The 26,177-nt window shown below is 46.6% G+C and overlaps 1 protein-coding gene across 4 annotated transcripts in view; it reads left to right on the top strand.

Annotated features, from left to right (window-relative positions):
* Positions 1-26,177, top strand: part of CAMTA2 (calmodulin binding transcription activator 2) — a 1,245,102-nt gene that overhangs the window by 475,539 nt on the left and 743,386 nt on the right. For all 4 annotated transcript variants that reach the window (XM_085638475.1, XM_085638477.1, XM_085638474.1 and 1 more), the window contains exon 8: positions 24,939-25,079. In XM_085638475.1, coding sequence (XP_085494601.1) covers positions 24,939-25,079 — 141 coding nt within the window. The remainder of the gene's footprint in view (positions 1-24,938; positions 25,080-26,177) is intronic.

Raw genomic sequence — 26,177 nt, forward strand, 5'->3', positions numbered from 1 at the left:
CACGACGCCACCTTCCGACGCGCAGGGATACTGCTGACAAACTTTCTAGATCCAGTGTGACGCATGGGGGCAATTCTAAGGTAAGGAATCTATCACTACGTGTTTCTTTCAGATACATTATTACAAACATTTGCTTCATCTCGCTAGGCACTACTCAAGGGGAAGTGGACTGCTTTATAAACTAAGCAAAGAATGTAATGTACAGCAGCCAATCGCAAATGGAAAACGTAATGGACCTGCAACTATCGGAAATGGAAAAACATTACCCTGTATATGTTTGCAGCTTGTAATGCTGTAGATTCACGTGTCCTCATGCCTCCCAAAATGCAAGCACATTACTAAGATTGTGTGCTCACATTATGCATCAACTAATGTACTTGTACACTCTTACTGTCCTGCTTTCCTAAAATACTTACCTCACTCGCTGGTTGGGGGAAAACAAAGTCTGAGGTGGAGTATTTGCCCCTGTTCCTTCCAGTCTTGAGTTATCTTGAGACCGAAGATTCTTCAAAGAAAAACAACTTACAACATCCACTGCCACAACTAGATGACAGGAGTATGCAGAGCATATGAATCCACAGATCTGCAAGCTACTGTCCGATAGTTACAGATATATATGCTCTCCAAATAGTGTGTGCAAGTGTGACAATTCAGTGCTCATGACTGAGGATGTTTCTGCAGTACTAGGATTGTGGAGAAGTGTGGCTCAATGGTTAGAGCGGCAGACCCTGATGCAGAGGTCTGGCCCGGGACCAGGGTTCAATTCCCGTCTCGGCGGGTCTTGGGCTCAATTTCCTTGGACCTGTTAATTCTCGTCTCGGGGCCTATTCTAATCATGGGTCCCACTCTGCAACTCTGGGCAATAGCTTGCTTAATCTCCACAACGGCCCCAACAGTGCTGGGATGCCTGGCTTCACCTTGGGGGTGCCCAGGAGTGGACATTTCACAGGGAAAAGCCAGGAAGGGTTCCACAGCGGTATGAGTACATCGCCAGGACACCCTTGGGTAACAGTGCGCTATACAAGTACAACACATTTACATTTACATAGGATTAGGTAGCTCTTCTATTTTGAATTACATAAAACCTGAGTCTATTCTACATTACAGTTAGAAATACCTGCATGGTGTGGCGTGACCAAGAGTCCCATTGACCACCCCATCTCCCCCACACCATCGCCAATTCCTCGAAAAAGAGAGAAGATGAGCTTGATGGATTACAGGCTCAAGGAACTAAATTGCAAGAAAAATGCCTGGCAGCATGTGGGTGCTAATGATGAAGGAAGCCATTCTGTCCATCTGAATGCCTTTGAATGGCGTAAAAAGGCCTCTATCCTCAGATCAGAGGACTTATGATCCACATCAGGGCAAAATGAGAAGCTCCTCTTGGGAAGGGCCAGGGGTGTGCCTATTAGTGAACTGACTTTTCTGTCTTCGGCTGGGGACCCAACAATCGAAGTGTCCATCACAGAGGGTCAATGGATTGAACATTTTTCCAGGATATATGATAGCAACCCCAACGCTCAGGCCCCTGATTGTGAACAATCCGGAGCTAATATGCAGTTACCAGATTTACATTTCTACGTTGATGAAGTAAGCAGGGCACTCTCCCTAAGTGCTGGTGGGAAGGCTTCGGGTCCTGATGGGATCCCAGTGGATCTCTATAAGTCCAATGTTACTCTGTGGACACCCATAATCACGCAAATAATGAATGCTAGTTGTGAGGTTGCCTTCCCATCAACCTGGGTGGACTCTATTATAGTGCCCATTTTTAAAAAGGGGAACTGCCAAGACCACTCATGCTATAGGCCCATCTCCTTATTAGATTCAATGGCTAAGGTGGTGGGTCGCATCATCCTGGAACGTCTCCAACTCTGGGCAGAAGAAAAACAAATTTTATCTGACATCCAATATGGTTTCCGTGAAGGTCTGGGGACTGTGGAGCAGAGTCTAAATTTGTCTATTCTCATGGGGAAGTATATTAGGGCCAAAAAGGGAAACCTGTATCTAGTTTTTATTGACCTCACGGCCGCTTTTGATTGCGTGAGGCATTCAAAGCTTTGGGAGATTTTAGAAGCAATGGAGATTGACAAAAATATAATTTACTTTATTCGCCATCTTTATAAGGGAGCTCAAACACGTGTGCGATTTGGCCTGGGAGGAGAGTGTACCGCCTCTTTCCCTATTAGGAGGGGGGTTAGGCAGGGCTGTGTCCTAGCCCCCTTCCTTTTTAATCTTCATATTAATGGGTTAGGGCAGGCACTCCTTAAAGACGCTCAAGATTTCCCACAAATAGGTAATCGCCCCATTCCAGCATTGTTATATGCGGACGATTCCGTGATTATGTCTCGCACCCAGACTGGCCTACAAAAGACCCTAAATAATTTTTTTAACTTTATGAAGGATCTGGATCTCAAAATTAATATCTCAAAAACTTTTATAATGAGATGCGGTCATGGGATCCAGAAACGTAAGGACATATTTGTGGAGGGAACTCCAATAGCTCCAACCAGTAGTTTTTCATATTTATGCATCTTCTTTAGCCATAATGACACATGATCAAGAGCTGTTACAGCCAAAAAGCTTGCATTAATCAGAACAACATCTGCTCTTGTTAGCTGTGCAAGAAAACTGGGACGTAAACCAGCGCTGGAACTTCTGAAGATCTACAAAGCCAAATGTGTCTCAACTATTCTCTATGGAGCTGAGGTTTGGGGTTTTGCTGACACTAACTTAATTCAACTGGTTGAGAACTCTTTTTTAAGATATGTGCTGTCGGCATCCACTAGTACATCCACCTATGTCTGTCAAATGGAGCTGGGTCTCCCGTATGTATCCGACCTCATAAAACTTGAGCCAATTCTGCTTTGGCACAGGATCTGGTTTAAGGAAGAGACTAAATGTAATAGGGACCTATTACAAGATAGTCTTAGGCTGGACGGTGACCAAAGCATACCATGGGTTAAGTATATTCGAGATTTTACTAAAGATATGGGTAATCCCGAATATTTTACCAACCCTAGCACCATCACTTTGGTATCCAGGAAAGACCTTAGAAAAAAGATCCTGACTTTCCTGGACCCCTTACCACTGCCGGGGGAAATCATTAAGCCCAGTGTCCTACAGCATCAGATGGTACTTAAAACTTTTAATCTGCAGCCATATTTAGTATTTGTTCCCAGTGGTTTCTATTAATAAGATTTAGATTGGGGACAATACATAGACTAGTCTCTTTCCCCAATATGAACGACTGGGCCAGGGAGTTACAACTGTGTCCATGCCATTGTTTGTCAAATCAATCCTCTCTACATCTGGTTTTATTCTGTAAACTCTATAAGGAGTTAAGAAAGACTTGGATAGTCCCAATTTTACAGAACTATGGCTTGAGACAATGCCGCCCTGCGTTCATTAAGCTTCAGCTTTTAGAAAATGAGAATGTAGCTTGGAGGATGTCTATGTTCTTAAAAAAAATATTGCATCAAAGAAAGAGTATTGCAATCTAGGAATGAGGAGGCGGCTCATTTTAGATGTATTGTTTTTATTCTTTTTTATCTTACTTGTAATTATGTCATTTAAATATACATGAAATGTACTTTTTCTATCAGACAAAAATGTGTATCTGTATTTAAATTTGTGATGTATTTTATCTGTGCTTTTTATGATTGTTACAATACAATCGAAATAAAGCTTTGCTTGATTTGATTTTGATTTGACTGTAACACCTGGCTTGCAAGACATGGCTGGAAACTGAAACTTTGACTCCTTAAAAGACCTTTTAAATTCAAATCAAACTTTGAGAGGCAGGAATATCGGGGGTGGAGTGGCTCAGTAGCCATTTTTTGATGTAGATCATCTATACTTTTCACAGTGGGGTGAATAGTTTCCGTCACAGAAAGTGGCTAGGTATTATTAGTGATGGTTGAGGGAACCACTGAATAAGGAGCTATGGAAACCACTTACAACAGAGTGCCTGCGACCCTCTTTGGAAGGCACTGTCGCTGAGACACCGGATTCAAAGCTGAAAATGTTGACTATTGTCAGGAAATTCTTGTCGACCCCGAAACAAGGGTAGATGGATCCTGGTTATTTTACCAAGATAACTTGTGAATAAGATGAGGTTTCCATAGTGACCCACAGATTCTCTGAGGCTAGACTTGGAAGGTAGAGATTTACCTTCTGGGGAATGCAAACTAGGCAATATTGGTAAAAAGAAGTTTGCTTTTACTCAAGGATAGATCCAAAACTGGTGGCTTCAGAGGGTGCTCCTTTTGCCTTTTCCAATGCAGAGTGCTTCATTAAGAAGATTTTTCATCCAGGTGTTTTTTGGAAGGCCGGTTTTGATAGGGAATGCTCATTTGGCCTCTGAGTCAAGGTTACCAATGGATCTAGTGCCCTGCGGGGGAACTTTGCTCATGGTCGGCAGAGAACCTGAGGCTTACTCCTATCCAGGAGTAGAGGCAGCTGTGGCTTCTTCCAGAGATCAAGCAGGTTACGCCAGCAAGTTATGGGTAAACCTCATATTTTCCTGGTTGTAAGGGGAAGCGTTATCTAACAAATTGCCAGTGACACGCGAAGGATGCATAGGTTCTGCAGATGCTTCAGATTTCTGAATGAACTTTTATGTGAACCTAAGGTAACCAATGAGACTGATGCGAGTATTTAGCTCAGAAAAGGAACAGCATCTGATTTCACTGAAGATAGCAGAGACAGAACTGAAGGGTATGATATGCAGGACTGGCCTGCACCCCTGAGAGTCAACTTATTACTCATAGAGAAGAAACCATTACTTCAAAACTGTTATAAACCTTAGAGATCAGCATGTGGCTGGTGTTCTGCCAGGTCAAGATCAAAGTCATCTATCTGTTCCAAAGTCTCTTGAAAGAGAGCTACTGACTGGTGTTTCTTTGTGTAAAAGAATATCTTCCTCACAGTACTGATTTTCCCTTTATAGAAGTGTTTAATAGAGTTAGAGCGGCAAAACAAGATCTTTATATTCACATCCTTGGAATTCGTCTGTCATGTCTTGGCGCTTCTCTAACCTGCATGATGGTGGAACCGTTGTCTTTGTGCCTGCAGAGCCTGACTCATCTCTTTGGAAGATATGATTCTCTTGGCTCAGGAGCCGGTGGTTTTGGGGAATCACAGATGTTGGTCAACTTGTTGCAGGACTTGGGGTTCCTGATCAGGAGAGAGACGTCTGACCTAACGCTCAAGAGGAGCATATAGTTCTTTGAGTTTGTGATAGACTTGTCAGCACTATTACAATTACCTATGCACAATATCTTTGTTATGAAGAGGGAAGTGTTCAAAAGTCATTCGAACAAACACAGTTTTTCTGCCCTGCTTGTAAGGATGTTGAGTCTGCTGGCCTCACCCTTTCAGGCCATATTTCTTGACCTGTTGCACTAGGGAATTGGCAGAGGCTGAAATTCCAACACCAGTGGCGTGGCCTGTTATACTTGAAAGCAGTGACTCCATAGTAAGAAACCCGCACAGATCCATTGGAGGCACATGGAGGCTTGAAACTGGAGGGCCATTTTTGGCTCGAGACGGGCATAGTCATTGAGTCAGAAGCCAGTAGACTAGCTTTGGGAGCCAGGTTTAGAGAGACCTACACAGGCAGATGTTGGTTGGAAGAGGAGTTAAATCTCCACGTTGAGTTTCTGGAACTCTAAGGCTTGTTTTTTTTGTGTTCAGAGCACTAGTGAAAGATGCAGGGAAGTGCCCAATCCTCGACAGGAATGATAATGTGTCCACTGTTCATTGCAGCAGCATTTCGGATTGCACCAAGTTCAGACTCCAGGCAGAGCTGGTAAATGACCTCTGCCATGGTTTCCTGAACCATCAGATCTGGATGAAGGCAGAGCACCTGCCACAGTAGTCAAACTTTGTAGTATATTAGTACTCCAGACATGGGACTGATTACAACAACTGGCTGAATTCAGTGGTGATCAGAGCTCTGATGGACAGATGAATAGATGAACTGATAGTATGGAGGAATTCAGGTGTTGTTGGCAGGTCGTAGTAATTTTGAGAAAGGCTTCTGACTTCAATGAGAGCATGGGCAATGGCACCTATAAAAGTTATATTTGAGCCTTGAAACAGTTTTGTTTGGTGCTTGCAGAGGTCTTTTGATCCCTTGGAAGAAGTGTGAACTTTTTCATGGAGTAAGGCAGAGGAATGGCCTATATGACTGTTTAACTCTTTCAGGTCCATCTTTTTGGTCAGTCTTTACCTCATTGAGGGTTCACCAGTTGGGGAGCAGCTGTTACTCTTTAAACTTCTAATAGGTGTTATGTTCACAGTCCCACCATTGCCCATATATTCACATCTTTGGGACCTAAATAAAGTCCTTTGATTGTTCACAAATTGGCTTGCTAATAAACTGCATAGGAAGGAGATGTTAATGAAATGGATAATGTTATTTTGCCTCATTTCCTGCAGTAAGGTACACTGAAAGCAGCCTTTTTGCTGCAGAGGGAGTGTCATGCATTGAAATAACTGGGGCCAGTACTAGAGCAGTCTCATCTTACCCTAGTTTCCAAGGGAACACTAAACTGTGTGGTTAAAAACTTGTGTGCCTAGGGTGCTCCAACTTCAGGTAATTTGACAGTAGCTTATATGTGTAGAAAAACCTTTTTCTCCAATTCATTTCCCCACTTTGGCACATTGGAGACGCTGGGTGAGGAAGACTTAGCTAACTTCAGCTATGGTCCTATTTCATCAGAGATGTCACATTGGATACGCTGGGTGAGGAAGGCTTGGCTATCGTCATCTATGGTTCCAATTCATCAGAGGTGTCACATTGGATACGTTGGGTGAGGAAGGCTTAGATAACCTCAGCTATGGTCCCATTTTATGAGAGGGTCACATTGGATACATTGGGTGAGGAAGGCTTAGATAACTTCAGCTATGGTCCCATTTTATGAGAGGTGTCATATTGGATACATTGGGTAAGGAAGGCTTAGATAACCTCAGCTATGGTCCCATTTTATGAGAGGTGTCATATTGGATACGCTGGGTGAGGAAGGCTTAGCTATCGTCATCTATGGTTCCAATTCATCAGAGGTGTCACATTGGATACGTTGGGTGAGGAAGGCTTAGATAACCTCAGCTATGGTCCCATTTTATGAGAGGTGTCATATTGGATTCGCTGGGGGAGGAAGGCTTAGATAACTGAAGCTATGGTCCAGTTTCATCAAATGTGTCACATTGCAGACGCTAAATGAGGAAGGCTTTAATAACTTCAGCTATGGTCCCATTTTATGAGAGGGTCACATTGGGTGAGGAAGGCTTAGATAACCTCAGCTATGCTCCCATTTTATGAGAGGTGTCATATTGGATACGCTGGGTGAGGAAGGCTTAGATAACCTTAGCTATGGTCCCATTTTATGAGAGGGTCGCATTGGATACATTGGGTGAGGAATGGTTAGATAACTTCAGCTATGGTCCCATTTTATGAGAGGTGTCATATTGGATACGCTGGGTGAGGAAGGCTTAGATAACTGAAGCTATGGTCCAGTTTCATCAGATGTGTCACATTGGAGACGCTGGATGAGGAAGGCTTTAATAACTTCAGCTATGGTCCCATTTTATGAGAGGTGTCATATTGGATACGCTGGGTGAGGAAGGCTTAGATAACTGAAGCTATGGTCCAGTTTCATCAGATGTGTCACATTGGAGACGCTGGATGAGGAAGGCTTTAATAACTTCAGCTATGGTCCCATTTTATGAGAGGTGTCATATTGGATACGCTGGGTGAGGAAGGCTTAGATAACTGAAGCTATGGTCCAGTTTCATCAGATGTGTCACATTGGAGACGCTGGATGAGGAAGGCTTGGATATCTTCAGCTATGGTCCCATTTTATGAGAGGGTCACATTGGATACGTTAGGTTGGGAAGGTTCAGATAACTTCAGCTATGGTCCCATTTCGTCAGAGGTGTCACATTGGATACGCTGGGTGAGGAAGGCTTAGATAACTTCAGCTATGGTCCCATTACGTCAGAGGTGTCACATTGAATACGTTGGATGTGGAAGGCTTAGATAACTGCAGCTATGATCCAGTTTCGTCAGAGGTGTCACATTGGATACTCTGGGTGAGGAAGGTTTGGATAACTTCAGCTATGGTCCCATTACCTCAGAGGTGTCACATTGGATACGCTGGGTGAGGAAGGCTTAGATAACTCCAGCTATTATCCAGTTTTGTCAGAGGTGTCACATTGGACACGCTGGGTGAGGAAGGCTTAGATAACTTCAGCTTTGGTCCATTTTCGTCAGAGGTGTCACATTGGATACACTGGGTGAGGAAGGCTTGGATAACTTCAGCTATGGTCCCATTTCATCAGAGGTGTCACATTGGATACGCTGGGTGAGGAAGGCTTAGATAACTTCAGCTTTGGTCCAGTTTCGTCAGAGGTGTCACATTGGATACGATGGGTGAGGAAAGCTTAGATAACTTAAGCTATGGTCCCATTTTATGAGAGATGTCATATTGGATACGTTGGGTGAGGAAGGCGTAGCTATCTTCAGCTATGGTCCCATTTTATGAGAGGCATCATATGGGATACGCTAAGTGAGGAGGGCTTAGATCACCTCAGCTATGGTCCCATTTTAGGAGAGGGTCACATTGGATACGTTGGGTGTGGAAGGCTTAGATAACTTCAGCTATCGTCCAGTTTCGTCAGAGGTGTCACATTGGATACGTTGGGTGAGGAAGGCTTCGATAACCTCAGCTATGGTCCCATTTCATCAGAGGTGTCACATTGGATACGCTGGGTGAGGAAGGCTTTGATAACTTCAGCTATGGTCCCATTTCATCAGAGGTGTCACATTGGACGTAGTAGGATTTAATCGATGCAAGATGGGCCAGTATTCCTATTTAAAGTGTTCACGCCCAGTCTGTCAGAGGTAGTACTTCCATTGCCAGCCCTTAGCCGAAACTCAATAGTTAGGGCATTCACTTGGAGCGCCAACTGCGTCCATTTTTTAACTGGGGTGAGATCTAAGGAAGGAACAGCCCACTTAAGGTCATCTTCATGCGTGCCTGTTATGTCTTCTTTATCAAGAGGCTCAAAGGTGGTGTTAAAATCGCCTGCTATTATTGGTCTCAAATGAGTTGGACACCTAACCAGAATCTCCTCCAATTGCGTGAGTGTTGGCGAAGGTCGTCCCCTCTTGGCCCCCCTCACGTATATATTGAATAAGTCAATAGGATTTCACTCCAAAGGGCCCTTAATGCGGATCCCCAGAATATCTGGTCTAGCACTTGGGAGAAGGGTGATCTGACATCTCAGCGCGATCCCAACCCAAATTATCAGGCCCTGCGTGATCCCAACCCAAATTATCAGGCCCCTTGCCAGATGTCCTCTCCCCTTAGTGATTGCTGGTAAACAGCAACATGCATACCCTGATGTAAATAAGGGGACCAAACTACAGGTCTCCTGGAAGATGCAAATATCATATTCTTCTATAAAGTTATTCCAGTGGGAGAGAGGCATTTTGCTGCTTAGCCCTGCCACATCCCAGGATACTATTCTGAGCTGTCAGTTAGAATCTAGGCTAGAGCGCAGTGCAGCGCTAGGACTGCAAGGCAGTAGCTAATAGGTGGCTGGATCACTACTTGGGGGTTAGTGTTCGTGCTGGAGTCAGACCCTCTAAGTTTATTTACTGGGCCACACCCTTCCTCTTCTTGCGGCCTTCCGTCCTCCTCTTGTGAGTCGGTATCTGTGGTCCTGCTAAGTTGACACTGGCAGTTGTGCTTTTGAGATGTGTGAGGGGAAGCCTGACATGCTGAAGGTCCTCCCCCAGAAGTCAATCGTTAGTCTCTAATTCTGAGCCTCTTATTGTCCCATCCAGGAGGGGGGGGATTAGAATGTACCTGTGCTTGGGTAGTGAAGCATTTGAATTGAATTAGAGAAGTTTCAGGGGGGCAGCTTCGGTATGTTCGAGCTAGGAGATTTTCGGCCAGCTCTTCCCCTTTTAGGGTTGGTTCAATACAGCGAAAGGGCTGGTCAGAAAGTGTACATCTTCCTGCCCTTACGATGTTATCGCGTATCACGGAGCAGTATTTCCTAACATGTCGAATCCTGTGTATCGCTTTATTGATCAAAGCAACTTTCCCCTCGTACCCTGTTCTCCCTCCTAGTTTAGGGACATTGACCATATACATTTTCCGGACACGCAACAAGCGGGGAGAAACTAGTGGTGGTATCTGCATCCTGCCTTGTTTTGGCAGTGCTATCCCATATTGCATAGTTGTGATTCTTATCCCGAGGCGTTTAGAAAGGCTATTTGCTGCCACTGCATTAGGGGAGTAGTTTACTTGGGTGACGTTGGGTTCGAATAATGCTTGGGTACATGGAGTGACAAAGGGGAAAGATTGGGGGCGCCTATAAGAGGGAGAATCCTTTTTTGGGGTATTAGGCATGTGTAAAGTGGGTCGAGCGTAATCAGGTTGATGGGCGATAAAGGTCTTGGTCCATTCCGCAATAATTGCTTGACTGGTGTTGTAAAGCCATCAATCATGGATCTCATAGCCCCTAATTCTGCCCTTAGCTCATTGATAAGTTGGTGAGTGCTCTGGTTCTGACAATAGGAATTAGGAGCAGGTGTTAGATGACATGACACGTCAGTATGCTGGTGGGTAGTATCGCCCTTCGGTCTTCAGTTAAATCCAAAAGGGAGTAAACTTGTTGGTACATTGTAGAGCTGGATCTGGCTGGCTTAGGGAGCAACTGTTTATATTTGTAGGGGGTGGGTGAACCCTCGCAGTGTGAAGTTCAACCCCCGTTCTTCCGAAGTAGCTCTCCTATTTAGCGGTCTTCTAAACATATCCGGGATAGCTGGTGAGCCGCCGGGGCTGGTGGTGCTGATAGGTTGTCTAGCTGCGGGGCATGAGGTGGTTACTGGCTCTGCATCTAGAATGCCTTCGCATTCGTTTAGCAGGTAATCAATACGATCTAGACTGCAATTGGTTGCCTTATTGTTTTAAAGATTTTTGGCCTTTTTTCCCTTTCCCTGCATGCCAGCTCCAGTACCCTGCACAGCTTTCCTTTTCCCCATCCCTTGATGGGGCTGAACCCAGAGCAGGAAAATAAAATCAAGAAACAAAGCCCTACCAAAACTTTACAAAGCAGGAGTGATTGACAGGATTTTGAGCAGATTGAAAATGTCATGCCACTGATAGACCTTGACCCACCCGATAGGGTAACTCGAATGCACCAAGCAGCTGTCCCTTCTATAGTCACAAGGTGTGAAGTACAAAGGTTGAGCCTCTCCCAGTAGGCAAATTTACAATACTTGAAAAGATGGTGGTAACAGTGAGCTGAAAAGGCTGTTGTAAGGTTGACAAGCCTCACGCTACGTCAAATAGTCAGTACGGAGGCGGGGGGGGGGGGGCAGATTAAAAGACAGCCACAGAAATAATTGAGTTGAGGGAAATGTGAACCCAAAGCCTGATCCTAATCCAGCAAGACAAACAGAGTTACAGTACCTCAAGGAGCGGCAGTTAATTCCCAAGAGCTGTCTTGAAACCAAACACGAAGGGGTTGGCCATGCCCTGCCTCTTCCTGACAAGGACGGGTCCGCCCTTGGCCCGGGCTTTGCCCCAGCGTGGCCTGCACGTGTCCCGCGCCGCGGGGGGAGAGGCAGCTCTTTGAGCACGATGTGGGCGCCTCCCCCTCATCAGCTGCAGCAGGAATGAGGCAAGTTGCACCCTGGGACTTGTGGTCCCACCAGCGTGTTGCCGCAAGATGACAGGTGCCACCAGCAAAGCCCCAAAGATGGAAGAGTCCCTCGCTGTGGGGAGATAGTCAGCACTTTGAGTGCGATGTAGGCGCCTCCCCCTAGTCGGTGGCTGCAGGAATGAGGCAGGTTGCACCCTGTGACTGGAGTCCCACCAGGGTGTTGCAGCAAGATGACCGGTGCCCCCAACACAGCCCCAAGGAATGAAGAGTCCTTCTCTGTGGGGTGAGAGGCAGCGCTTTCAGCGCGATGTATGGGCCTCCCCCTCATCAGCGGCAGCAGGAATGTGGCAAGTTGCACCCTGGGACTTGTGGTCCCACCAGGGTGTTGCCGCAAGATGACCGGTGTCCCCAGCAAAGCCCCAACGATGGAAGAGAACTAATCTTGTTCACTGAAAATAAACACAGAGGGATTTACATCCTTAGGAATATCCATCACTAGAAACAAAATGTAAAGAACTGCAGAGAAATTTACAGGTGATGCTGGATTGCTTTAAAGCTGACTGATACAACGGCAAGGTCTCCCACAGCCATCTCTGGGTAGTGAAGGGATGTACAAATAATGACATAGCCACAGTTTCTATACAGACTTCCAAACATCCTGCTTTACTAGCTGAAAGAGTTCTTTCATCGAGTCGAAGGAAAGCTGCCAACCTTGGGATGTTAAGACACCTAGGTTATCACTAGCCAAAGTATATAAAGAGGTGTGTATAATAGTGCCTTTGGACTCACTGACACTGAAAAATATTATTGGGTGGCATAGATGATCACATTGAATGAATGGATTGGACCAAGACACTACTCACCTGTTGTCCGAATTTGTGAACTTTTGGAAATAGAAGTTACCCAGCATTCATTTATAGTGGGAACCCTCCACGGCCATGTCCACAACCCATGCGCGTGGTTTGAGTAACCTGGAAAAGTGCCACTCAAAGGGTACAATGGAAAGGGTAAATTGCAAAGCAAAGACCACTATAGGCCAGCTAGGATATGATGGTGGTGGGAAAACTAACAGGTTTCTAAAAATTGGGCATTATAGAGATCTCTAAAGCGAGAAAGATTTAGGCAAAAGACGTAAAGAAAACGCCCGATTAAAGTTAGCGTGTCAGAGCAGTGAGGCTTATCATCAGAGGCAATGTGTAAACACACTCCCAGAAACGCAATGAATACACCAAGAGAGACTCGACTCAGGCTTATATAAAAATATATACTATATTATACATAAACCCAGTCTAAATTACATGAATCATAAATACTGTGCATGTTATGCAAATACTGAGATAGTACTCGTTATCCTGGGCAATGCAAGGCGAAAACAGTACACATTAGAACATCAGTGCATGTAATGCCAGTTAGATTAGTACAAGTACAACAAGCATTGGCATAGTCAATAGGTCTTGCCCTTGGGAACTTATAAGTGTTTAGCCAGAGATATTGACTTTGCCTGTGTCTTTAAGCTGTGCTGTACAGAAGTCTGCAGCATGCTGAAAAGTTATATTAAAGAAATGTCAAAAGCATTTTTGTTACCCTAGATATGACCAAGAATGCATTATGTACAACTGAACAACCATATTAAAAAAGTACTAACAACAAATAATGTCTTGAGTTTTTTTTGTCCTTTTAATGCTGGCAACTTGTATCTGCCTGTCCCAATGGTCGCTTGCTTCCAAACTGAATTTTTTTTTAGCATCGACAACAAAGGGGTTTATTTTTGCACAAATATTTTGAGCATTTTGCTGCTGTTTTTCGTGGGGTCAGAGACAGCGGTACATTCGCGGTGGTCTGATTTGCTGGAAACGTGTTAAAGTAGTTAGTGATGGGTCCCACTGAAAAATAGTGTTCAAAGAGGAAAAAAGCATGACATTTTTAAAGATTCTCATGCACAAGTTGCCTGTCGAAAAATGCACATTTTGTGGGGCATATAAGCTGTAGGTGAAACGTGAAGGTGACAACCTTTTGCAAATGTGTGTGTGCAAATGTGTCACATTCACAAAACTTTGTAAGAAATTACTGGGATTAGTAACATAATGAAGGTGCCCACTTTTTTCTGGTCAAGACAAATTTTCCTTAAAGCAATACTCCAAAGATAATGTGCCACACACCGCCACAAAGAAACATCAAAAGCTATATGCTATCCTAAAAGCTGGTATAGAAAATACTTGCTGGAGCAGGTGAATGGTGAACACGAAAAAGCGAAAGACACTTTCCGCAAACTCCTTGCGCACAGATTGCTCTGAATGACTGCAGCCCATTTTTGACCATATGCGGACCACATGCGCACCAAAGGCTTTGCAAATACAAGTCTTATCCAAAAGCACCCTTTTGTACTCTGAAATGATCACTGGCGTTTAACTTGCACATACATCGCCCGATACTGTTTTTTCTGCCCTGCGTAACAGCTGTTCTTACCCAAATCAACAGTACTCAACTTTCTGACCTCAGAAAGGCGAACTGTAGATTAGGATTAAAGCAAATGTAAATAGCAAACTATCACTCAGCCCGAAGATTTTTTCTGCTGGGCATTTTCCCTTCAATACACAGGCTAAAGTCATGATGGAGTTCTGCAGTGGAGATGAGGAAAGTTGTTTGGTAACTGCTAAGTGTTCATATTGCAGAAAGAAGCACAGGGGATTTAGCAGGAGAGAAGGAGACAGAACTACTCAACGAGCTGGCGAATGGAAACTGGCACTCAACGAGCATCCATTTGACAAAATAAGGAGAAATACACCATGCATCAGCCCCATTTGCGTCGAAAATAAGGCGAGCAGTGTGGCATGGTGGGTTCAAGGAGGCCTGGTGTAGGAGTGTTGTACATTGAACCGGTGGCTCAGTTTGGTAATGTCATAGAGCTCGGAACTCATGTTCACTGGTTCGATTCGTTACTGCGCTTATTTGGCTTTGTTAAAAAAAAAAAAAATCTTTTAATGGTGCATAACCGCCTTAATTATGTTTTGTGTTGTGGTTTGGCACTATGGTTGAATTATCGTGGCAGCCGCGTTGTGCTGGGCGAGCGTTTCCAGGTTTGGGCGTGGATCCAGGGGAGGAACGTCGTCCACGCTGATCAGTTTGTTCCTGGCGAGTGAATTCACGGGCATTTCTGGTGCTGATGGGAGCACAATGCACACGCTTGTTGCATGAATGTATTTGCATCTACGTAGCGCTTGCTACCCCTGATGAGACGTTGAGGCGTTTTGTCGATAAGTTGAGAATCTCAGCATGACTGTGGCACAGCACTTGACACTATGGAATTAAAATTCAAAGCTTCTCATTGGAGAGGCCGCGTGTTGCTATTGGATGGTCGAATGGGTGAAAGTGTCCTGTGGTTCTAATTTTAGGGGGACAAAGGCGATGGTCCCAGTTAGAATGCTGGTGCAGGGTATGCTAAGCTTGTCCATCCTTTTTGCATTTTTTTTTTTTTTTTTTTAAAAACCTTTATTCTGTAAAATCATTGACACAGCTATTCAGCCGACAACCCGGAGGTACGGCAGCTTTAAAAACACAACACATGCTAGCGACAACATTCCAATGACAGAAGAATCGAAGGTTCTGTTTTAAATAAACACAAATCCAAACCTAAACACAAGCAAGGCGATGAGTACGGTAAGCACCAGAAGGGGTTCTCATCAGGGGAGGCGAGCCCCATTTCGTCTAACAGGCACAGGTCTGTAGTAAGGGAAGGGAGGGGAAGTCAGAGACTCAAGAAAACATACACATATCAGCAAGAAGTTCAAAGCCGGAAAGAAAGCTAAGGGGAAAGCTGCTCCTCGGGCGGATCCGGGTCCGGGGGCAGGCATATGCCCCCTCTGTACTGGTTCCAGCGCCCCCATACAGAATGCCATTTCCGAGGGCGCCCTCGAGCACAATACACTGTCTTCTCCCTAAACATGCTCCAATCCATGTTTTCCATCCATGCTGTCAATGTAGGAGGCAATGTCGCGCTTGGCAATCATGTTACCCAGGGTCACCCACTGAGTCTGTGCCGCGTCGTGGTCAGTAGGTCCCAAACATTCAGAAGACAACACCGCGCCTCAGGCTGCATGACGATGCCCGTCACCTCCCCCATCACCTCGTGGATGCGCCTCCAAAACTCTTTAATCGCACCGCATTCCCAAATAATATGTAGGAAGGTGCCCACCATACCACAGCCTCTCTTACATAAGCCCTCCTCAGAGAAACCCATATGGACCAGCCTGGGCCCCGTCACGTAGACCCTATGGAGTATTTTAAGCTGCACCAACCGCAGGCGCGCGGGGATCGCGACCTCTTTGGGAGAGGAAACTGCGTACTGCCAGTCCTCGTCATCTAGTTCAAGTCCATCCCTGGTCCATTGAGCACGTAACCCTAGAAGCAGATCTGCCCGAACATTAATAAGTTTCTTATGATCGTACTCTCTGGCATATGGCCATCCAGGATCCGGTCCTCCAACGGGGAGGACTCGGGCACCTTCTCCCCGTCTACAAGAACTGACCGCAAGGCGTGAAACACTTGAGCGTATCGGAAGAACTCCTTGCTCCCCAGCTCATACTCCTTCTGCAGCTCCTCGAATGATTTTATCCTACCCTTAACCAAGAGATCTCCAACCCTGGATATGCCGATCAGGTCCCATTTCTCAAACCCTTTTGTGTGCCAAAGCTTACCCAGAATATCGGAGTCAAATAGAGGGGTGGCGAGGGTAAGCTTACCCTTCCAACCCAGCGAATCCGTCGCAACCTTCCATACATGCACAGCAACCCTAGTGGGCCCCGTTAGGGTTAAGTCGGACGACTTCGAATACAGCGCTCTGGAGTAGTTACCCCCACGTAGCAACCATCGGTCCATGGCGAAACCAGGGCTCAGCGCCGGACCATATACACCATGGTTAATCGCACTCAACTGGGTGGCCCAATAATAACGTCGGATGTCCGGAAGCGCAATACCCCCGTCGTACCACGGAAGCGTCAACTTAGCAATCGCTATACGCGGACGCCCTTCCCACAACAGCGCGCGCTGGTGGCTTTCAACCTCGCGAAGTAACTGGCCGGGACCCAGTCAAGAGTATTCTGCAGGGCATAGAGGAAACGGGGAAGAGACATCATCTTGAACAGAGCGGCACGGCCAAGGAGGGAAAGCGGCAACCGCCGCCAGCCCGCCACGTCCCGCCGCAGACGCGCCAAGGGAGGGAGCAAGTTCTTCTCGTACCGCAAGATGGGATCGACGGAAATATAGATCCCCAAATACAAAAAGCCCTGCTGGGTTATCTGGAGCGGGCAGTTGCGCGGGACTGGCGGGACATCACCACACAGGACATACAAGTAGGACTTCCCCCAATTAATGACAAGACCAGAGTTTCTACCAAAAGAAGTCAAGACGTCACAAACCACAATCAGAGATTTCTTAGGCAAGGCGAGGTATAGCAGAATGTCGTCGGCGTAAAGTGAAATACGGTCTTCGTGGTCAGGCGACCAGCGAATCCCATGTATGTCCGGGTGCCATCGTATCCACGCCGCCAGCGGCTCAAGAGCAAGAGCGAACAATAACGGCGACAGGGGACAACCCTGCCGGGTGCCTCTCCCGAGCTCAAACGGTGCCGACGCCCGCCCGTTCACCACGACGCTGGCGAGAGGTCCCTCATAGAGCAACCTCACCCAGCCCACAAATCCAGGCCCAAAGCCGAACTTGGCTAGCACAGCCCACAGGTACGCCCACTCCACCGTATCAAAGGCCATCGTGGCATCGAGGGACGCCACCACAGCCGGCTCCCGCATCGTGCCCGTCCTGGCAATCACACCATGGAGGCGTCGAAGATTCAGTGCAGTGTTAAAGCCCGACTGATCCGGGTGGATCAAGTCGCCAAGCACCCGGACCAGGCGGTTAACAAGGAGCTTAGCAAGGATTTTCGGCTCGGCATTGAGAAGTGATATCGGCCGATAGGAGCCACACTTGTCACGGGGCTTACCATCTTTATGTATTACCACGATCGTCGCCAGCCGCTGGTCGAGCGGAAGAAACCCATTCACCCGCGCCTCCACGAACATGGCGCGCAGGTGAGGAGCCAACTTATCCGGATGAAGCTTATACAGCTCAACCGGCAAACCATTTGGGCCCGAGGCCTTACCGGAGCGCAACGCGTGGATGGCACCAGCCACTTCGTCGACAGTTATATCACCATCGAGGTCATCCCTATCAATGGCAGAAAGGCAGGGCAGAGCGATATCCCGCAACAGGTCACACGAATCCTCAGTCGGCCTATCCGAGACCGAGGTGTATACCGTGCGAAAATGGTCGAGAAACACTGAACTATACCGTCAGGGTCAGTAACAACCTCTCCCCCATCCGTAGACAACTCCGGCACCACTCGATTGACACGCTCTTTTTTGTCCAGCCACGCCAGCAATTTCCCGGCCTTATCGCCGACATCATACAGTCGACCCTGCTGTTCCCTATGAAGGGTCTGAGCAGCGTTCGTCACCAGATCCCTATATTCCCGTTGCTTCAGACTCAAATTATGCAGTGTGGCCGGTGTAACATCCTCTTCCAAGGCCACTTCCAAGGCCGCTATCTCGTCCTCTACTTGCGTCACCTCGGCATCTCTCCGCCGCTTGGCAGCCACTACCAGGGAAAGGGCCTCCCCTCTCAACACAGTCTTAAAAGCTTCCCACAAGGACACCGCAGATTCGACTGAACCCTGATTCTCTTGAAAATAACGGTCAACTGACTTCAGCAACGCACTGCGCAGCTTGGGGTCACGAAAATACCAGGGGTTTATGGGAGCCACCCTGCCCCCCGCCACCCGGCCAATATTCAAGCGGACCCACACTGGTGAATGATCAGAAATGCCCCGGGCCAGGTGCCTAGCCTCAGATACCAAGGAGGCGTGCGCAGCCAGACTGAGCAAGTAATCAATCCGGGAGAGACTCCCGTGGGCCCCGGAATGGAAGGTATATTGTCTCTGAGTGGGGTGCCGTAGCCTCCAACAGTCTACCAGACCAAAAGTGTCTATAAAATCGGGAAGCCACTTCTGAGCACCCCCCGTGTCCCTGGGCGGACACCTATCAAGCATTCCAGAACTAACCGCATTGAAGTCTCCTCCCACCACCAGCGTCCCTTCGGGGAGTTCCAACAAGGCCTTGCCCAGATCAGCAAACGTGGAGGCCTGCAGGGCAGGAGGGACATAAACAGAAACCAATACCAACGTTCTGCCCTCCCACCTCCCCGCCACAGCCACAAAGCGCCCCCTGTCATCAGCAATGGTGGAATCAACCTCGAATGGTAGGGAAGCTCTAACAAGTATGCCCGCACCCCTGGAGCCCGAGGAGAACCCCGAGTGAGCAATGAATTTATAGCCCTTTCTGTTGAGTGCATAACACGTATTCCCTATAAGATGGGTCTCCTGCAGGAGGACCACATCTGGCGAGGTCCGTTTCAAGAATTGCAGGACTATCCCCCGTTTAATACGGTCCCCTAAGCCATTAACATTCCAGCTGATTATGCTTAAGCCCCTATCCCCCATCCCCGAACACAGAGACCTCCACCCCCCCCCGGAGAACCATGATCGGACAATGCTGACAACAATTGCTACGCCTTGCAAGAAAAGAAACCCCCCCCCCAACAACAACCCCAACATCCCAAATCCCCCCCCCTCCCTGCACCCCTGCGTCAGCTTACAAAGCCCCCCCAACTTGCAGTGTGCCTGTCGCCCTATCAAAAACAAATCTACTAAAAGTACCCCAAGGGAGGAAAGAGCTCCTATCTTCCCCCCGCCGCCCTCTCATTACTGCAGGAAGGTGCGAGTCACTGTCCGGGGCTGAGTCAATACGTGGCAACACCGGAGGTATCACTTCTGTCCATCACGATCGCCTTCCGCTCCGTCCACGCCGTCCCGGCCGGGCCGCCTCCGAGGGAGCGCATCCAACCAGTCCCCTGCCATGTCCGGTGATTCGAAGAAGAAAGTCCGGTCCTCATACACCACACGTAACCTGGCGGGGAAAAGCATGGCATACTTCAGGTCCATATCCCTGAGCCGCCGCTTCACCCCCAGGAAACTCCTCCTCTGTTTCTGCACCAGCTGGGTGAAGTCAGGATAAAAACTCACAGAGGCGTTCTGAAAAGGGACCGGGCCTGTCACCCTCGATGCTTGCAGGATAGCGTCTCGATCCCGAAAATTAAAGATCCGGGCTACAATCGGTCTCGGGGGGGCTCCCACCTTAGGCCGTCCTCCAGGCACTCGGTGAGCCCGCTCCACCGCAAAGAACTTGCTGAGGCCCTTAGGCGCGAGATGATTCACCACCAAATCCTCGACGAGTAAATCCACAGAGACATCCTCTGAGGTTTCCGGGACCCCAATAAGGCGCACATTATTGCGCCGGGCCCGACCTTCGAAGTCCTCGAGCCGGCGGGCGGAGAGGTCACTCGCGGTTCGCAACTTACGAACCTCAGCCACATCGTCCGCTAGACCAGTGGTCTTGAGGTCCAGGGACTTGACCCGCTCGTTGGTTTTGCCCAGGTCCGCGCGAATCAAGTTGACATCGATCAGAATCATATCCACCTTGTGCGCCAGGGTCTCAAACTGTCGCCCAATCGAAGATTGCATCCCATCTATCGCCCCTTTGATATCCTGCAGCGATAGCTCCGAGGCAGGGGGTGATTCGGCCTTCTGCGCTTCCAGCGACTGTCCTGATCCACCGGGCGACCCCTTCTGCTGGGCATAACGATCCATATTGTTGGATTGGGTATAGCCTCCCCGCCGGGTAGTCTTAGACTTCGACCTGTCCGCCTCCGATTTGGTCGACATCCCGAACAGCAGGACAATCAAGTGCCAAAGGCCGTCCCTCACGCAGCTAGAGGCAACAGGGTCAAATAGGACTACCACAGTCAATCAGGACCGAATGGAGGTCCTCCAGTCAGAGGAGGATATGCGTGAAGCGCTCCCAAGCCAGAACAAACAAAGGGCGAGAAAGCGAAAGCGAAAGTGTAGCGGCATCTGTCCGTCGGTTCACACCTCCTAGGGCCGCTGTTGTTCAATTAGTGGCCGGGCATCCTGCCAACGCAAGCCCCTGGCATCCTTCGGAGGTAGGCCGCAGTCTTCCGCCACGCACAACTTCGGTCCCCGGTGGGCGATCCTCGCCCGGACAGCGTCAGTCGCCCCAGCTGTGACTCATCTGCAAGATTCCGTGCATGAAATTCAGGATTTAGGAAAGGATAAGTGCCGGAGGGCGCGAGGGTAGCGGGAGCTCCGGGCTCACGCGGCCATCTTGGTCAAGCGCTAGGCTCCTCCTCCCCTTTTTGCATTTTTAACCTTTCTGCCAATACCTGTTGACGGAGAATAGGTCCGCTTAATGACAACTGGGCTGCACGCATCTGCTGCCGCGGTACGAATGCTTAGAGCAACATTGGAGCTACACTTACTGGTGCTAACCAGTGATACTATGCAACATCTGTGCTGAAGGCGTGGCTGCGTCTCTTTACTTACTGCGCTTCACTTTTAACTTTCATAAGATATTAAAGGATAAATTACTGTTTGCAGGCGCATTATTATGGAAAATAAACAGATATGGTATGCGACGCTGCCATATGTTTTAGCAACAATCGCCCCAACATTCAAACACTAATAAATATTTCAACTTCAAAGGCAAGTTTGCTGCAGGTTCAGAAGAATGCCTTAGCGCGCTCGCTGCACTGTGCTTAATTGCTCAGCCCATCATTGGAAACACAGACACCTAGCAATGCCTGCTCCCGTATGTCTAAGATTTGTTGCTGCACAGAGAGCTGCACGAGAGCATCCATCGGGGTGAATACAACTCAGCATTCAGCCCTGAATTGTACATACCCGGCCTGCATGCAGCAGAGCGTGAGCTGCAAGACAGGCACGGGTGAATTCAGGCGCGTTTCTGGTGCGGATGAGAGGACAATGCACAACTTTGTTGCATGAATTCTAGGGGGCTGACACGAGCTGCAGGGGCCCGCCCATCTGTAGTGGTGGGGGGGGGGGGCTCCAGTGGCATGTGAGTGTGCCAGCTTCGATTACTGCCAGAAATGTCAGCTTCTGGAGGAGAGGAGGTTTGTACCCCCGGTCCACAACACGAACTGCCTTGGAGTCCACAAAAGAGCAAATCAGCATAGAAGACAAGCGCGGCCCCAGCGAGCGTCGCATACAGGAAGGCGGAGTGGCCACGTGAAGAGATAGGGGTAACAGGAGGTGAGCCCGCGAGTGGTGCACGCACTTGGGAGAGTAGTCTTCACTTTTCAAGCACTGCACTCATGCTAGTGGCGCGCCGCTGCTCGCTCTCGCAAGGTGGATGGCGCCACAAGCACGAGTGCAGTGCTTGAAAAGTGAAGACCGATGGCTGAAGGCCCTCCTATCAGCGCATCCGCGCTGCATAGGAGAGACCTAAAAATAACCATTGATCACCATAAGCACTTAGTAGACCGCACATGTGCTCCTCAATTAAAGTTTATACGGTAACAGTCACAAATCAGGCACAGAAGCACCTGGGTGCATATTATATGTGTAAGGCTCCCTGTTTTCCATTTTTACGGATTTTTACTGATAAATACAGACAGAAAACAATGTGTTTTCTGTCTGCATTTATTTTTAAAAGTAGATAAATACAGAAAATAGTGCTTCTTTTAAGCGACTCTCCGTGCTGCCTTTCATGAATTGTAGGCCAACTGCTGAGCAGATGGACAGTATGGGAAATTAAACAACAGGATGACATTTCTTTAAATAATGGCATATGTCAACATACATTTGTGGTATAATGCTAAGATTTAGTGGATGTATTGCCACATACATCAAAGAATGAGTGTGTCTGTATCAGTTAAATAAATATGGAAATGTACAGTTTTACTACATCATTTATAAACAAAACATAAGATAAATATGGGTAAAATGGCCCGAAAAATAAATATGGATAAATACACGGAAATGTTAAAAAATATATACCATAAAACCGGGAGCCCTATATATGTGTTTCTGTAATCCGGTAGGGGTATGTAAAAATAATCCTTGCCATCCGAAATACACACAGTTAAAACATCACCATAAATGCCGGTAAGACACATGAATCCCAATAACTAAGCACGAGACACTGCAGCACCTGCACTCCTATTACGTTTCATACGTTTCCATATATTAGGGCAAGTTCCCGGTGGTGAATGGGGCCTCGGATGAGGATCCGTCCCGCAATGCTGAACCACGGATTGAGTGCCCCCAGGTTCATCCCAGTGCTGCACCCACACTGCTGGTAACACAAGGCGCTCCCGCTCCAGGGTCAGCGGCGTCTTCATGACGGTAGTGGGGTTCCTCCTCTTCACTCTCACCCCATCTTGGGGTTTCCCTCGCCTCCGCTGCGGCTCTCTCCGATGAGGGGGACCGAGGAATGTACAGCACGCACTCGCAGCTGTATTAAACCTCCTTTCCTCAACCCACGATTAACTCATATGTATGTACTCCGACTGTATTCCCTCCTTGACACTTTCCTTCCAATATGTTGTCCACACTACATCAACCTTTCACTACTTAAAATTTCACTACCTCTCCTACCATTACATTGCCAAATACACATTATGCTACTAATTAACTAGATATAAATATGTTATACACAGTCACATAATATATTAAATACATCAATAAAAGTAAATGAAAGGGGAAAATGGTATAAAACTAATAAGTGAAAACAAAAGTATTAAATAAAAGAAGAATGAAATATTGCCTTAGTCGTATTGTAGGAACATTCAAATGATGAGATAAAAGGCTGTGTGTGTATGTGATACTAAGGATGGGTTAATGAATATGTCAAGTTATGCCTTTTTTTTAAATTGATTTGTTACATTTATGCAACAAAAAAGGGCTTGCTCACAAGTCAAAGCTAAACTAACTTGTTTAAACATTTATGCTATTATATTAACATTCCAGATTAACTGAAATATGTAATTCGACTAATTTAAGTTTAAAAATAATTACATTTATGAAGCAAACAACAGGTAAATAGTTACTATGAAAATGAAATAAAAAAAGCCATGAACTTAAGTTTACAGGGTAGACTGACATAATATTTGGTGATATAATGGGAAATAAGATATATACACCTCAATAAATAATTGTTGGTGGTGGTGTCATAAAAGGTGTTTATATAGTAAAATACGACCCCCGTCTCTGCCCAATGCCCCCAAGAATCTCAACAGTTTTTTGTCCTGTTGTATTTTGGTAAATAAAATCCTTGAATGTTTTTTTTGTGGTTGCTTTCTCTTTCTTTTATTTGTGGTTTATTATAAATGAAGTAGTATCTTCCAGACCCTCCTTGTCTCCAGTACTAGCCATTGCCAGATCACTTCTTTAAATCGTTTTTCTTTGTTATTTATATAACATTTTGTTTAGAGCGAACCAGATTGGAAAGGCTTTCGAGTACTTACTGTATAAAAAGACATAGTGAGGGTACACAGAACAAAAGTGAGACGAAATCAGTACAATATCAAAAGGAGTGTGCAGGACGGATATTATGTCAGTCACACTACCTCCCAAACTGTTGACATTTGTAAGCAGATAGCAGCAAAGTGTAATATCATGAATAACATCATGGGAGGATGCAGGGACATTGGAGACAGGAAGCTGAAAGCAGCCACAGGGGCCTGAGTGTGCAGTTGTCAGCCATTGAGGGTGGGAAGGGATGACTGAGTAGAGGTTGTTTCCTGTCTTTTTTGAAGGACGTGTAAAGTGCTGAGGTGGCACTCATCCAAGAACTATTATTTGGATTGTTTTAATCTAATTGGCAACAAACACCTTGCTCCCTTATAGTGTAACTGAAGACTCTCTTTTCAAATATGTAAAGTTATAAACTATTAGAAAATGCTTCACCTTATTCTCTTGCCTCTTCAGCAGGACTATCCTCTGTGTCCCTCTAAGAAATGAATCTGGGTGAAGCAAAAGTAAAAGGCCTCACCCACTACATCAAACAAGAACAAAATGTATTTGTCTGAAAAAATGTGGTTCCAATTTTTGCAAACAATGTTGAAAAATGTTAACTTCTGCTGGCCCTTTGAGACCTAACTCACTGGGTAATGATGTGACTAGTAAAGCCTCACAGGCATCTGTGCATTTTCTCTTTCTTTGGTGTGTCGTGGTCATCTATTAATGAGTGCTTTATTTCAGTGATAGTGACAGAATGTCATTCCTCAGATGTCTTATAATCTGCTTTTCCCTTTCTCTTTTCTTTGTGTCTCAGTTCATGGCATAAAGTGGACATGTAGCAATGGGAATGGGACCACAGAATTCTCCATTGAGCAGTTAGTGCAGCAGATATTGGACAGTCACCAAGCCAAGCCTCCGCCACGGACCCACGCATGCCTCTGCAGCAGTGGCCTCGGTCAGTATTCTGACAGTGAGAAGTGTTGTTGCCTGGAATACCTGTCAATTCCTGTAAGGGTAGCATGGAAGGTGCAAAGAGGAGATCATGTTTTTGAATTTTCTCTTGTACTCTCCTCCTATCTCTCCCACTTGAATCTCGATTTGTCAGTTTAGCCAAGTACATAGTTTTTTACTCATCAAAATACTGCAACTCTCAAATGGTACACTCTCCATTTAGGCTTGAGACTCATTCCACCCGAGCTAAAGCCACATCACTGTTAGTTTTTAAATGTTTGCTGGAAGTCTGCTTTGACAAGTTTTTCTGTGGACTTGGGTTCCAATTGAATAGGCAAAGAGGGGAGGCCATGAGCGTCAAAGTATGAAAACAGTTACCTTCATGTGGAGCCTATCCTGGCCGGATCGAATGGTTCAGCTTTTTCTCCTACATGTGGTGCAAATATCCATAACCAGTTTTGAGGGTGGTAGTGTAAGAACTAAGGATGCCGCTATTACCATGGAGATCCTTTTTACAGTGATACTTGTCTCTCTCAGCTTTGAGCTTTCTCAACTCTTTGCTAGGAGCTTGACCCTTCACCATCCATATGTGATGGCTTCCACAATGACAACAAGCGTTATCTCCCGTAGGAGTAACGTCTCCATGTAGGCACACCTTGATTGAAATATCAACAAAATTCCATGAAAAGTCTTGAGCTTGCTTTTGTTTGATTGTTTAATTTCATATGATTTAATTCCATGCTATTGTATTCATAGTACATGGTAACTCGTGTATTTCATTTCACATTTGTTCTGCCCAATGCATTTCGGGCTAAGCCCTTCTTCAGGGGACTTTGATTCTGAAAGTATAAACAATGGCTTCCACAATAACATTCTCTGCCAAACATTTACACCAATACACAAGTATTCTCTTCTCCACTTTCTAAAGAGTTTCCAGACAGACCCATAAAAACAGAAACTTATCAGGTGGACCGATGCAATGTCTCATGGTGGACCACTTGCATTTGTGTAGAGGTAGATGGTAGATCATTGGTACAAGCGAGGAGATTCCTGGGAGGTGGGGTACAGTGCTGAATAGTTAAAGCGTGCAGTTGGGAGGTAT

This window comes from Triturus cristatus, chromosome 12 (genome assembly GCF_964204655.1).
Source record: "Triturus cristatus chromosome 12, aTriCri1.1, whole genome shotgun sequence".
In the NCBI taxonomy this organism is placed as follows: Eukaryota; Metazoa; Chordata; class Amphibia; order Caudata; family Salamandridae; genus Triturus; species Triturus cristatus.